The 13,248-nt window shown below is 49.0% G+C and overlaps 1 protein-coding gene across 7 annotated transcripts in view; it reads left to right on the top strand.

Moving 5' to 3' along the window:
- Positions 1-13,248, top strand: part of MYLK (myosin light chain kinase) — a 285,888-nt gene that overhangs the window by 182,674 nt on the left and 89,966 nt on the right. For all 7 annotated transcript variants that reach the window (XM_030802237.1, XM_030802243.1, XM_030802239.1 and 4 more), the window contains 3 exons: positions 4,997-5,134; positions 5,993-6,190; positions 6,894-7,143. In XM_030802237.1, the coding sequence (XP_030658097.1) occupies positions 4,997-5,134; positions 5,993-6,190; positions 6,894-7,143 (586 nt within the window). The remainder of the gene's footprint in view (positions 1-4,996; positions 5,135-5,992; positions 6,191-6,893; positions 7,144-13,248) is intronic.

Raw genomic sequence — 13,248 nt, 5'->3', positions numbered from 1 at the left:
TATCCTTAGTCATTGTGCTTGTCTTTCACATTGGAGGACAGCCCGATCAGTCCTTTTCCATTCTGTCAAAATGGGACAGTGGCAGTTTAATGACTGAGTCTGTGAATGAATTGGCTAATACCAAGTAACAAAGCAACAAATAAATGCACTTTAAATCCTTAATCCTACACAAGGAAAACAAGGAGACTCAGCCCTTTCTGCACTCCAGAAAGAAGGCCCTCTCTGGGCTCAGTCTCAGCAGAGCAGAAGGAAGCACAGCTGTGGGGAAAACCAGGGTATATTTAGTGTGGCCCCATTTGAGCTGGGCAAGTCTGTCACTGGGTCCCAGCAAAGCATCCCTTGCTACTTATGTGCCATGGCCAGTGTATGTCCTCCCAAGATGAAGAAGGCTCGGGCTCTCTGAGACAGCCTTGCCACTGGGGGCCTCTTGCCTCAGAGCCTGGTCCTTAAACCAGGATGATGCTACAAGGAGGCCAAGAACAAGCAGAGAGGAGTGACTCCCGGGGTAATGGGTAGCTCTGGACATGAATATGATGACAGAAAGCTCCTCGCAGAATTGAGACCTGCCTCTGCTCCCAGGACGGTCAAGGGAAAGCACCCAGACCAGGACCCCGCCAGCAGCATCCGCCTCCTCGTGGGGCATCGCAGCCCCAGGCCTTAGGACAGGCGAGCTTCTTTCTCTGAGTTTCAACTCCCTCCACTGTAAAAGAGACACAATCTACCCAATACTTTCGAGATGTTGAGGATAACACTGAATGAGCTGTGAACATCTTTTGGAATCCTGGAGCGCTGGGCTCTATAAGGAATCACTGTCATGTGAAAGTTCTGGTTTGGGGGGTTTTTCTCATTGTAGTTATTATCAGATTGAATTTTCACAACCAAAGGAGTCAGTTGGGTTGGGAAAGTCAGAAAACATTGATTTTTATACTTCTTGTGTGCCATGTATTGTTCTAGCTGTTTTATATGTTATTTTTTAATCATCTAAAACCCTGCAATATTACCATGCATTAGACTGATGATGTAGACATCATACTTTTCAGTATTATGTTGCCATAAGTTTGGAGGAGAGAACACCAAGGCTTGCTTTGGGAAGGTTGCTTCAGATCACACAGCCAGGGCCATGAGTTAAGAATGCCAGTTTCCATCTGTCCCTTCGTATTTTACCTGAGTCCACAGAAGAGTGAGCATAAACTGATAGAGTCTAGAGGCCAGAGATGAGCCAGAATAATTTGTTTGGCTTTGGAATGAATTGAAATACACACACACACACACACACACACACACACACACACACACACGTGTTGCCCTTTTCACCTGGCTTGTCTCTGTTCTGCTTTAGTTTTTCTCAGTTGTCAAGGATCTAGGATGTGGGTCAGCTGACAGTGTGTTTGTCCTGGAGCGGTCACCATGGGCACCGTTGGAGGAGACTGGTTCCCTTTGAAGAGACGCCTACGTAACATCCCAGCCTTGTCGTCAGAAGGCCTGGGCATGAGCTCTGGGTCTGCCCACACTGGCCCCATGATGTTAGCCAAGTCACTTCCCCTTAGTTAAGTCTCTCCTGGTCTCTACACCAGTACAGTGGAGTGGTGAGTTGGGACTGGGTCCCACCTTGCCGGTCTGAGAACAGGCGCGTTCTGAACATTCACTCTCAATCATTTCCATCTTCCCTTCATTCTTGCTGTAGGGCTTTGGGGAACAAAATGCAGGGCCAGAGGTAATGAGTGACACCAGAACTAAATGTCTGCTGATCGGCCGGTTTCCCCCAAGTTCACTCACTCATCTCCTGGAGGGGGTGCAATGAAAGCTTGTCCTCAATTTACTTTGAGATATATCCCATGATACTTTTAAGCAACACATTTGTATTCATAACAGTATTTGCCTCGGGTCATATAAAAATGAGTCCATAATCCTTGGGTGAGGCCCAGACTGCATTTGTTCTTTGGCTGCTGATAAACCCATCAAGTAATTGAGCCCAAGTGGATAAATGTGAGTCAGTTCTCATGCCAGCCTCATACAAATGTTCTCATTGATAATGAGTGGTTGTACAAAGTATTTTTACCTATTACCTCTTTAAAACTATCCAAAGTCCTGCGATAATACCATGACTTCCCCTAGAGACACATGAGGAAGTGGGGCTTCAGACGGAGGCAGAGACTTGCCTGAGGCCAGGATCCCCTCCACAGCTGCAGGTGGAACCAGTGAGCTGCCAGGTGGGAGGCAGCTCCCAGGCCACCCTTTCATGCATACTTCTGAGCTCCCAGGGGACAGAGGGGCAGATAGGCTTTTAGTCCCCAATGGCTGAGACTCACAGGGTGACTTGGCTTTGCCAAACCCCCAGACCAGGAAACAGGGGCTGTGGGAAGAACCCAGAGAAGGTGGGGTTGAAGAGAAGACTGCCACAGGCTTAAAAGGGAGTGCGCTGGAGTTGGTGACGTTCCATAGCATCTAGGAATTTGAGCCCATCTGCATGAAGCTCTATAAGGCTGGGGACTCGCTGAGATTGCAGAGAGGCAGGAACAGGGAGTGATGTGGAAAGACAAAAACATTTTGTCCTTGAGCCTTCTCAGTCTGTGCAAGACAGGAAATTCCTCAACTCTCCTGAGGCAGCCAGCTCTCCTGACTGCTGCAGCCTAGTGAGAGAAACGAGACAAATCAATGCATTTCCAATCCTGTGCCCCCAAGCCCACTCCCGGAGCCTTCTGCCAAGGCCCCTGGCAGCCCTCCATCAAAGGCTGCGGCGCTGAGTCAGCAGCACCAGAGAGCAGCAGGGGCCTGAGAGCCCCATCTTCCAAGGGGACGGTGGGGAGTTACCTGCTCTCACACTCAGGCTCCATACCCTTCAACTGCACCTGCTTTGGGGGAAGTTTTCCTCCAGCCTCCTGGGCCTTCCCAGCCTCTCCCCATCCAGTTTCCCAGAGGCTGGGCTAGGAGAGTTCTACAGTAGGCCTGCTTTCATTTTCAGTGGCAGTGGATAAAAATTCAGTGGCAACTTTGGAGGTGACACCTGCCCAGATATATTACATACCCTGGAAACCTCCCCATGGCTCCGCTTCTTGAAGAAGGTCTAGTATTTGTGGTCCTGTGTTGATAAGAACCCAAAATGCCGGCGGCCCTTTCCCCAGAAACTTAGGGTTTAAGTTAGAGATATCCTAACCCTCCCCTTCTCAACAGTTGCACCTGCCAAAAACAAAAACAAAAAATGCTAAAATGCCATTACTAAAAGTCAAGCTGCCTGCCTCACAGGACCAAGGGAGAGACCAGAGGCTGGGCAGCCATGGCTTGTCCTGCACCAGGATTGTCCCCTGTGAGACGTGGACGGCAGGGCCAGCCACTCTGCAGCCCCCTCCCCTTCAGCTCCTGTGAGGCGGGGATTCCAAGAATGAGGAAAGGCTGTTCACCCACCTCCACAAGAAACTGAATGTGAGTGAGGGGCCAGGCCTCTCACCCTCCTCCTTGACTTGCCCACACACTTCCTCTCACAGAGAAACTGATTTTTTCTCCTAGTTTTTATTGAGGTATTATTGATGTATAATAAACCACGTAGACTTAAGCTGTTCAGTTTGGTAAGTTTTGCCATATGCACACACATGAAACCTTTGCCATGATTTTTAAAAGTGAAATTCTCATTGCCCCCAAATGTTTCCTCATGCCCCTTTATAATCCAACCCCCCATCACCTGCCCCACACCACTACTGACCTGCTTTCTGTCACTGGACTTTGCATTTTCTAGAATTTTATATAAATGGAGTCATCCAACATGTACTCTCTCTTTGGCATCTTCCTTTTTTTTTTTTTTTTTTTTTAGACAGATTCTTGCTCTGTCTCCCAGGCTGGAGTGCAGTGGTGTGATCATGGCTCACTGCAGCCTCAACCTCCCAGGCTCAAGTGATCCTCCCACCTCAGCCTCCCGAGTAGCTGGGACTACAGCTTGGTGTCTTTCATTCAACATAATTATTGTGAGATTCATCCCTGTTGTGGTACCCTCAGTAGTTCATTCTTTTTTGTTGCTGAGTAATATTCCATTGTGTGGATATATCACAATTTGTTTTACTCACCTGTTAATGGACATTTGGGTCATTTCTAGTTTGCACTATTGTGAATGAAGCTGCTCTGAACATTTGTGTACAAGACTTTTTATGGATATGTGCTTGCATTTCTCTTGGGGACATACCCAGGAGTAGCATGACTAGAACCTAAGGGAAGTATATGTTTAACTTTTTAAGAAACTGCCAAACTGTTTTCAGAAGGTTCTGTACCACCTGCCATGTATGAGAGTTGCAAGTTGCTCCACATCCTTGTCAAGACCAATTCCTGGGATGTGATGTCTTTTTATTTTTAGCCATTCTAATGAGTGTAGTGTCTTTGGCTTTTGTGAGGTGCTTAAAACCTCCTAGGATGGGAATGGAGCACCATATAATTATAGAAAATGACAAAGAAGCTCTTCAGTTCTGTCTTATGAGAGACACCAAGATGTATTGTTAAATTAAAGAGATGCCAATCATTTTGTATAATGTGCTTTCATTTACTTTTTTAAGAAGAAAATAAATGCCTGTTTGCTTCTATATGTTATACACGTAGATCCTTTCTGGCAAGATGAACAAGAAACTGAAAACTCTTTGCCTCTGAGGAGAGATCACTGGGGATGGGGTGGGAGGGAGACTTTCCATACTCTTTGGTACCTTTTTAATTTTGTGCCACGTGAGCATATCATTTATCTGAAAAATAAATAAAATGTTTTTAAAAACTCACAAACTTGTAAGAACTCATTGTTTATTCCTGGCTATCAGGCAAGAACATCGTCATTGCCAAGCAGAGAAATGGGAGGCATCTTGTTCCTAATGATCTCTAGAAACTCCAAACACTCTTTATCTGTTAGCTGCCAGTTTCTGGTGGGAACCTGAGCATCAACACAGTCATGTACCAAGTGGTTATTCAGTCTGTGTTTGTTGAATGAATGCATGAATGTTCACCCCATGTTCTGTTTTCTACCACACAGAAAAGAAGAGTAGTGGGAAGAGCGAGTACCTTCTGCCTGTGGCTCCCAGCAAGCCCACTGCACCCATCTTCCTGCAGGGCCTCTCTGATCTCAAAGTCATGGATGGAAGCCAGGTCACTATGACCGTCCAAGTGTCAGGTCTGTCTCTGCATCTCTCTCTCAGGGATTAACATGAAAATGGTCTTGGTTGCAATGGGTATTGCTCTCTGAGGACACACTCAGATCCTTGATACACCAGAAAATCAGATGGGACCATCAGGTGATGCACCCAAAGAAATGGAGACTCTTGTCCTCTCTTTTCTGCCTTCTCTGGGTAGGATTTTCTGGTTTCATGATTAAATGGTCCAGAGGAAGAACATGGCCATAGAGCAGAGCAGTGAGAGATTAATTTGAAAATATAGTGTGGCCAGTGTAGCTGGAAGGTCTTGAAGACTGGTACAAAACCAGATTATGGGCGGGGCACAGTGGCTCATGCCTGTAATCCCAGCACTTTGGGAGGCCAAGGCAGCAGGTCACAAGATCAGGAGATCGAGACCATCCTGGCTAACACAGTGAAACCCCGTCTCTACTAAAAAATACAAAAAATTAGCTGGGTGTGGTGGCAGGCGCCTGTAGTCCCAGCTACTCGGGAGGCTGAGGCCGGAGAATGGCATGAATCTGGGAGGTGGAGCTTGCAGTGAGCCGAGATCGCGCCACTGCACTCCAGCCTGGGCGACGGAGCAAAGACTGTCTCAAAAAAAAAAAAAAAAAAAAAAAATTATGTGAGAACTTCCCAAATCTCAGAAGATGTTCTCAGTTGCTCTATTCAAATTTTAAGGTCCTCCCTACAAACCCACGAGGTAGATCCTATTCGAATTCCTATTTTACTGATGGGGAAGTGGAAGCATAGAGAGTTGTTGGAGTGTTTCATCCAATATCACTGTATTCAGTGCAGAGTTGCTACAAAGCCGGGGAGGACCTCCCTAACCAGTCCCCCTTCCCCTCCTCCTGGCTCAGGGAATCCACCCCCTGAAGTCATCTGGCTGCACAATGGAAATGAGATCCAAGAGTCAGAGGACTTCCACTTTGAACAGAGAGGCACTCAGCACAGCCTTTGTATCCAGGAAGTGTTCCCGGAGGACACGGGCACGTACACCTGCGAGGCCTGGAACAGCGCTGGAGAGGTCCGCACCCAGGCCGTGCTCACGGTACAAGGTGAGGCTGACCCACTCAGAGCGAGTGGGAAGGAGATGCTGCTGCAGCCCCTCCAAAAGTGATTTGGAGGCAAGGAAACCACATGAGACTACTTTGTTCCCACTGTGGGCCCTCTCCTCCCTCAGTCCCACCCCAGCCCCAGAGGCCAGTTCCCTGTCCAACATCACAAGCTCTGATTGAGTGGGGCTGCCCTTCCCAGCTTTCTGAAGTCCCTGCCCTCTCTGGGTTACTGGTGCCAAGGTGCATAGAGTACTAAGAGGGAAATCTGTAATACACTTAACAATCTGGCAGCGATAGCTTTTGAGGTGAGTTATGGGCTTAACAGGGTCCTTGCTATCCTATCCATTAGATAACATATTTAAGAGGAGAGGCAAGTTAAGCACACATAAAGTGAGTGACAACTCTTAATCACACGCATTGGATACAGATCATTAGCACCTGGCTCGGTGCCCCTGTGCCTTCTGGGCTACCTCCCCTTACGTTGGATATACAGTCGTGTTAATATTATCCTCTGAGAATGTATCCGAGATGGATGTGCAACGAGAAGGGTATGCTGCGTTTGTGTATCCAATCACAGTTATTTCTGGACAAGCTGTTACTTGGGTGACATGCTATCTTCCCATCCTTCACCTCCATGGAGAATTGAGTGGATACTGCCTGCTGAGGGGCTCCCTGTTTAGCTCTGCCCTTTGCCAACTTCCAGAGCCTCACGATGGCACCCAGCCCTGGTTCATCAGTAAGCCTCGCTCAGTGACAGCCTCCCTGGGCCAGAGTGTCCTCATCTCCTGCGCCATAGCTGGTGACCCCTTTCCTACCGTGCACTGGCTCCGAGATGGCAAAGCCCTCTGCAAAGACACTGGCCACTTCGAGGTGCTTCAGAATGAGGACGTGTTCACCCTGGTTCTAAAGAAGGTGCAGCCCTGGCATGCCGGCCAGTATGAGATCCTGCTCAAGTGAGTCTGCATGTCCGGCCAGCCTCCCTTAACCCTTCCCTCCAAATTCTTAGCTCCCCTAACCTGGGTCTGGGAAGCCAGAAGAAGCACAAACCGATGTGGGGCTTGGACTTCCAGGTAAAGCAAGTGCGGGCTCAGTGCTGCTCACAAGTTTTGCTTCTTCCACTTCAGTATAGCAAGTGTTCATTAGAACCTTCCCTTTTGAGCTCAGTTCCCCAGAATCCTGTCTTGTTACATCATTGTTCCCCCATTATGTGGTGTATGGTGAGTATGAAGGAAGGAGGAATGGATCAAAGTTGGAAAAGCAGGGGGATGGGGGAATGCATTTGTTATCTATTGCTGTGTAACAAATTACCCTGAAACTTAGCAGCTTGAAACATTTATCATCTCCCAGCTGGGAATTTGGAAGCAGCTTAGCTGGATGATTTTGAAGTTTCAGTCAAGATGTCAGCAGGGGCTGCAGTCTCTGAAGGCCTGAGTGACACTGGAGGACCTGCTTCCAAGGCTCACTCCTGTGACTGTGGCAGGAGGCCTCAGCTCCTCACTGGTTGTAAGTGGGAGGCCTCAGCTCCTCACTGGCTGTTGGTGGGAGGACTCAGCTCCTTGTCTTGTGGACCTCTCCGTGGGGCTGCTTGAGTGTCTTTATAGGATGGCAGCTGGCTTCCCCAGAGCTAGTGATCGAAGAGGGAGCCCAGGTTGGAGCTTGCACTGTCTTTTAAGACCTACCCTTGGAAGCCACACACTATCACTTCCAACTTTGTTAGAAGTGAGTCACTAAGTACAGCCCATACTCAAGGGGAGGTAAATTCAGTTCCACCTCTTGGAGAAAAGAATTTGCAGACATTTTAAAACTACCAGAGGGAGGTTAACTTTCCCCATTACTTTTTTCTCTCCTTTTCAAGGTCTTGCTAGGTTACATGGGAAGGTCAGCTCCATGAGGCACACTGCTATATTTCCAGGCCTAGAACAGTGGCGAGCCCATAGTCTACATTGGGTAGCTATTTATTAGATGAATGTGATTCAGAAATGCTCTTTTACCTTGAAAATGCCCTGTCTCTTAAAATCCTATGCCAGCCCTGGATTGATGGAGACAGAATGCCTTCTGTGGGTCCTGGGGTTGGTGTAAGCATTGAAGAAGATCATTTGTTTGCACCTAACCTACAAATAGGAGGTCATGCCACATCCTGAGGATGGTTAGACCTGTCCAGGCCCGGGTGCCTGACCACTTTGCAAGGGGCTTTCTCGCCTGTATTTTAGCATCTCCCCATGCTGAGCCCATCATGTTCACAGCTCTGAGCTACAAATAGGCTCTAGAGCTAAAGGCCGAGGCTACTGCAAAACCCAATATGTACCCCATCCCCTTAGGTCCTTTGTGACCATGTGCTTTATACCTGTATCAGTTATCTTTTGCTGCATAACAAACCACCCCAATACTTAATAACTATTAAAAATAGCTAGTTTTTTTTAAAGCAGTTTCATTATTTCTTAGGAGTCTTTGGGTCTCCTATAAAGTTCTGCTGATTTAGGCAAGGCTAATCTCAGCTGAGCTCAATGACATGTCTGTTGCGGTCAAGTGATGGGATGCTTGTGAGCTGCTGGTCACCCTACTATTATTAGCAGTACACTCAGAATGCATCAACTGCCTTTGCATTATGCTTGAATAGTTATTACCAGGAAGGCCACTCTGCCTCCAAAATGGGGAGAAGGTACACGCTTACCCCCTAGGTCAGTACAAAGAATGGAAACCGATGATGTGTAAAAATACCTGCTGATGATCTCGTCAGTATAGAAGGAGTAGCACTTTGAGATAATACTTAACATTACTCAAGCCAGACATCCTAGAGGAGATGAGCTTGTTTGGGGATTTTGATGGAAAAGGAAGGCTGAGTCTTGGCAAATGTGATAAGGCTTAGCTGTTGAGTAGGCCGAGCAAGAAAGGGTGGGGTGGGGGCAGAGCCAAGCAAAGGGCTGTGGGAAGTTTGCCAGGCCAGAGAGGAGACGTGCACCAGGAGGTCGGCAGGCAGACTGTCTGGGGCCAGCCGGGGACAGTCATAAAATTTAGACTGTCCCAGCAGGAAGGGGCTTCAGAAGTTATCCAACCTCATCGTCATTTAATAACGGGGAACACTGAGGTCTCAGGGTTATGGACTTGCTTGTGGCCACCCAAAGGCAAGTAACAGAGCCCAAGTTCAAGCCCTCATCTTTTGACTTAAATCAGATGCTCTTCCATTCCTTATGGCTCTGCATGGGGAGTTTTTCCCAAGTGCACAGGGAACTGGAAGGACCTGGGAAACCACACTAGAGCCTCCAGCCTGCAGCCTTTGCCTCTTTTTCTTCCCCAAAGTCCAGCCTCTTCATTCCTTTCGGAGGCCACTGCCCTGGCCTTGGCTTTGTCCCCACCTGAGAAGAAGCAAGTCAGTGGAGAGTTTCCTGAGGGTACGTGGCAGGCCTGCCAGAGACCTCGCTCCTCCAGCGACCTAGGCCTAGAGCAGGGTGCCTTTCGAGGGGAACGACTGGATGGCTGGGAGGAAGCCGGGGGTCTGGTGTGCAGGGGCAGAGGGGTGGGCAGATCCTGCCTGTACCTGCTAGGGTTGTGAGGCAGGTATGGGTGAGTAGTTTCTGCCTCTCTTCCCTTCCTAGCTCTTGTCTACTGTACCAAAAGGGGAAATGACAAAAAGTCAGTTCAAAATTCCAGCTGGAATACTTGAAACACTTGATTCTTGCCAGGAAATTAGTTCTTTTTTATTTATTTATTTTTTTATTTTTTTGACAGAGTCTCGCTCTGTCGCCCAGGCTGGAGTGCAGTGGCACGATCTGGGCTCACTGCAAGCTCCACCTCCCGGGTTCACACCATTCTCCTGCCTCAGCCTCCTGAGGAGCTGGGACTACAGGCGCCCGCCACTATGCCCGGCTGATTTTTTTTTTTTTTTTTTTTTGTATTTTTAGTAGAGACGGGGTTTCACTGTGTTAGCCAGGATGGTTTCCATCTCCTGGCCTCATGATCCGCCTGCCTCAGCCTCCCAAAGTGCTGGGATTACAGGTGTGAGCCACCACGCCCAGCTGAAATTAGTTCTTTAAACTAATTTTTCCATATAGAACCTATCCAAGAGGTAGAAGATTCAGGGTGGGACAGGATCCAAGGCTTTGTAAGCAGAGTGGGACTCTTATTCAGGGCTTAGTAAGCCGAGGCAAAAGGACTCTTCGTTTGTGAAAGGTTCAGTTTATAGGATGATAGCCCCATATGCTCTGTGGCAGCTCCTGGGATGGGGCCTCATCTTCAGCCCCGGCCCTGATTTTATAACCGGGTTATGTGCAGATGTCAAAGATGGCCCCAAGACCCTGTTCCAGCAGCTTAGGTGATCTGAAGTGTGGGTCCCAGGCAGGAGGCCACTATGAACTTTGTAGGCTGAAAATGAACCCATGGTTTGTCTTTAAGGCCCAGCAGAGATTTAAGTGTATGGCTGTAGGAATGGTTACCACTAGATCACCCTCGCCACTGGATGTTCCACTTAATGGGTCAGCCTTGGTGTCCCAAGTCCTCCACCTTCCTCTGACCCCTTAGACTGCTGGGTGCCACAGGGTAAGGCCTGGGGGTAGATTGGGCAGGAGCCCCTGGGAAGCTTATCTGAGTCTGTGCTCCCCACCTTGAGCACAGGTCATGGAAAGTGACAGAAGCCCTTACCTGCTTCCCCCATGGGGAGAATCAGCTTACTCCAGCTTGGGGCACAGGGCTGGCCACCACCAAAACCTCAGAGGAGTCCAGCTGGGGTAAAGCAGCCATCTGGGCAGTGTCTGCTCCTGATGTTTGCATCTGGGCTGTGTTCTACTGGTGACAGGAGGAAACTCTGCTGAGGAGATGCTGAAAGGGCTGCCAGGAAAACACAGCCCTTAGGCATCTCATCTTCCTGCTCCATGTCAACCCAGGCACCACAAGGCTGTGCTTAAAAGTAGGAAAAGAGTGGCCTGACACTGCCCAGCAGCCTGGCAGAAGCAGGGTGACCTCACATGCTTATTCTACAAGTTCACCCAAAGCCCATAAGCCTTTTTGAGTGTTGAGAACTCGGGGCACGCTGAGGACCTCTTCGTCTTCCCAGGGCCTGGCACCCATGAGGTTTCTAATTGCTGTTTGTTGAGCAAAGGAACACCCTGAACTCAAAATTCTCCAGACTTGAGACTCCCTGCACCTTGAATCTGTGCCTTCTGAGAGCCTGAGCATTGAGGAGGGTGGCTGGGAGGGGACAGGCTATGGGATGCATGGCCAGGGTGGAGAGACGAGTGAAAGAGCTAAGGCAGTCAGGAAGGCACCTGCATCAGCACAGCCTGGGACAGCACGAGGGCACTGGGGAGAAGGACAAAGGAGAGGAGCCCAGCAGGCGAGGGGAGCCCAGCAGGCGAGGGGAGCCCAGCAGGCGAGGGGAGGCTGGAGGATAGCAACAATTGGCTTCTCCTTGCTTCAAATGGGTGCCAGCACCCAAGGGTGAGCAGCGCCCCAGAGCCCCTGAGAATCCTGGGCCAGGCCATGGGCTGCCAGTGTCCGTCCACTGGAAGGGAGGCCTTGTAGAGTGAGGTGGAGACCCACACATGCCAGCAGAATGCACAAGAACACATGCTCAGATGCCTGTCCAGGTGGATGTAACTCATATGTGCACATATTCCCAAACACAGACCTCCAGGTGCAGGTGCCCACCAGCTAGACCAGTATATGTGTGTATCATGTGTATGGTTGATATCTACATATGTGCATGGACACACACATGTCCCAGACCAGATTTGTACTGATAAGCACAGTAGGGTGGGGTGCAAAGGTCATAGGGTCACAGGTCCCAACCCCGCTGTGAGTTTAGGCAAATTACTTAACCTTGACCCTTAGTATTATTATTTTTTAATAGAGGTGAGGTCTTGCTATGTTGCCCAAACTGGCGTCAAACTTGCGAGCTCAAGCAATCCTCCCACTTCGGCCTCCCAAAGTGCTGGGATTACAGGCATGAACCACTACGCCTGGACCACTTTACCTTTATAAGCCTCCTTTTTCTTACCTTATAAAAACAGTGCTGACTCTAATCTCACAGAGCTGTTCTAAGATTAAATGAGATGGCTCATGTAAAGAATCTGTCACAGAGCTTGGCACATTTGCTATTGGGTCTGAGTGCTAGTGAGATGGCCACATCCAGGGGCATGAGTGGGAGCACTATTGTCAGAGACCCTGAGGGTCCCACCCCAGAGCCCCCTTTCCTTATCTTTAAATTGGGCATGGCAGTGCTCTATACCTCTCTGCATGCTGTGGATATCAAGAAAGAACTGCGTGTGGGTGTCATGAAAGCTGGAGGGTGCTGTATGAAATTTAGTTGTTATAACCATCACTAGTCACCTCTGGCTTGCAGACCTGCCCCCACCCCTTCCCCTAGCCTGAGCAGAACCTTCTTGGCTGGTCAGAGCTCAGAAATGCCAGCAGGTGGCAGCCTTATGGGGTTAGAGGGACAATCTGCTGCAAATCCACTGCACTGTAGCCAGGCAGGGTACAGCCCCTCCCCTGAGCAGAGGGCCTGAGCCTCTGTGCACCAGCGGGAGACTGACCAGGTTTATGAACACGAAGAATCCAGAGCCCTCCCCACCTGAAGGAAGAAGAGAAAGGGCCACTCGTGTAGGAAAACACTTGTTGGGTTTTTAACACAAAAAGTTCTGATCTGAGAGCATTATCAATGAGTGGGGGTTGAGGGTGCTTCCATTCCCGAGCAAGAGAGGGAAAGGAACTACCTCCACGTTAAGGGATCACGGAGTCAGAGTCAAGGTCACTGGGCAGGCCCACCACCAGGGCCTGTCTAGACCGAGCTGCTCCATCACAGTCCCCAGCAGGGTTAGCCTTTCTCCTTCCCCTTTTATTGGTTGAGTGAGTGATTTATTGATTGAATAATTATATTATATACTTACAGAAAAGTATTCCTACTTCTGGATGCCTGCCTTAGCTGTTGTCCAGACATTCTTTTTTAATTCTTCTCTTTAAATAAGAGCTGAGAAAATAAAGGGTGACCACAGAGTGAGAGGGTCCTGCCCTAAATCTAAGGCTGGGGTGAATGTCACAGTCAAGCTGGCAACTTCCATCTTCCC

This window comes from Nomascus leucogenys, chromosome 21, assembly GCF_006542625.1.
Source record: "Nomascus leucogenys isolate Asia chromosome 21, Asia_NLE_v1, whole genome shotgun sequence".
In the NCBI taxonomy this organism is placed as follows: domain Eukaryota; kingdom Metazoa; phylum Chordata; class Mammalia; order Primates; family Hylobatidae; genus Nomascus; species Nomascus leucogenys.
This window is presented reverse-complemented; position numbering and strand designations above follow the sequence as displayed.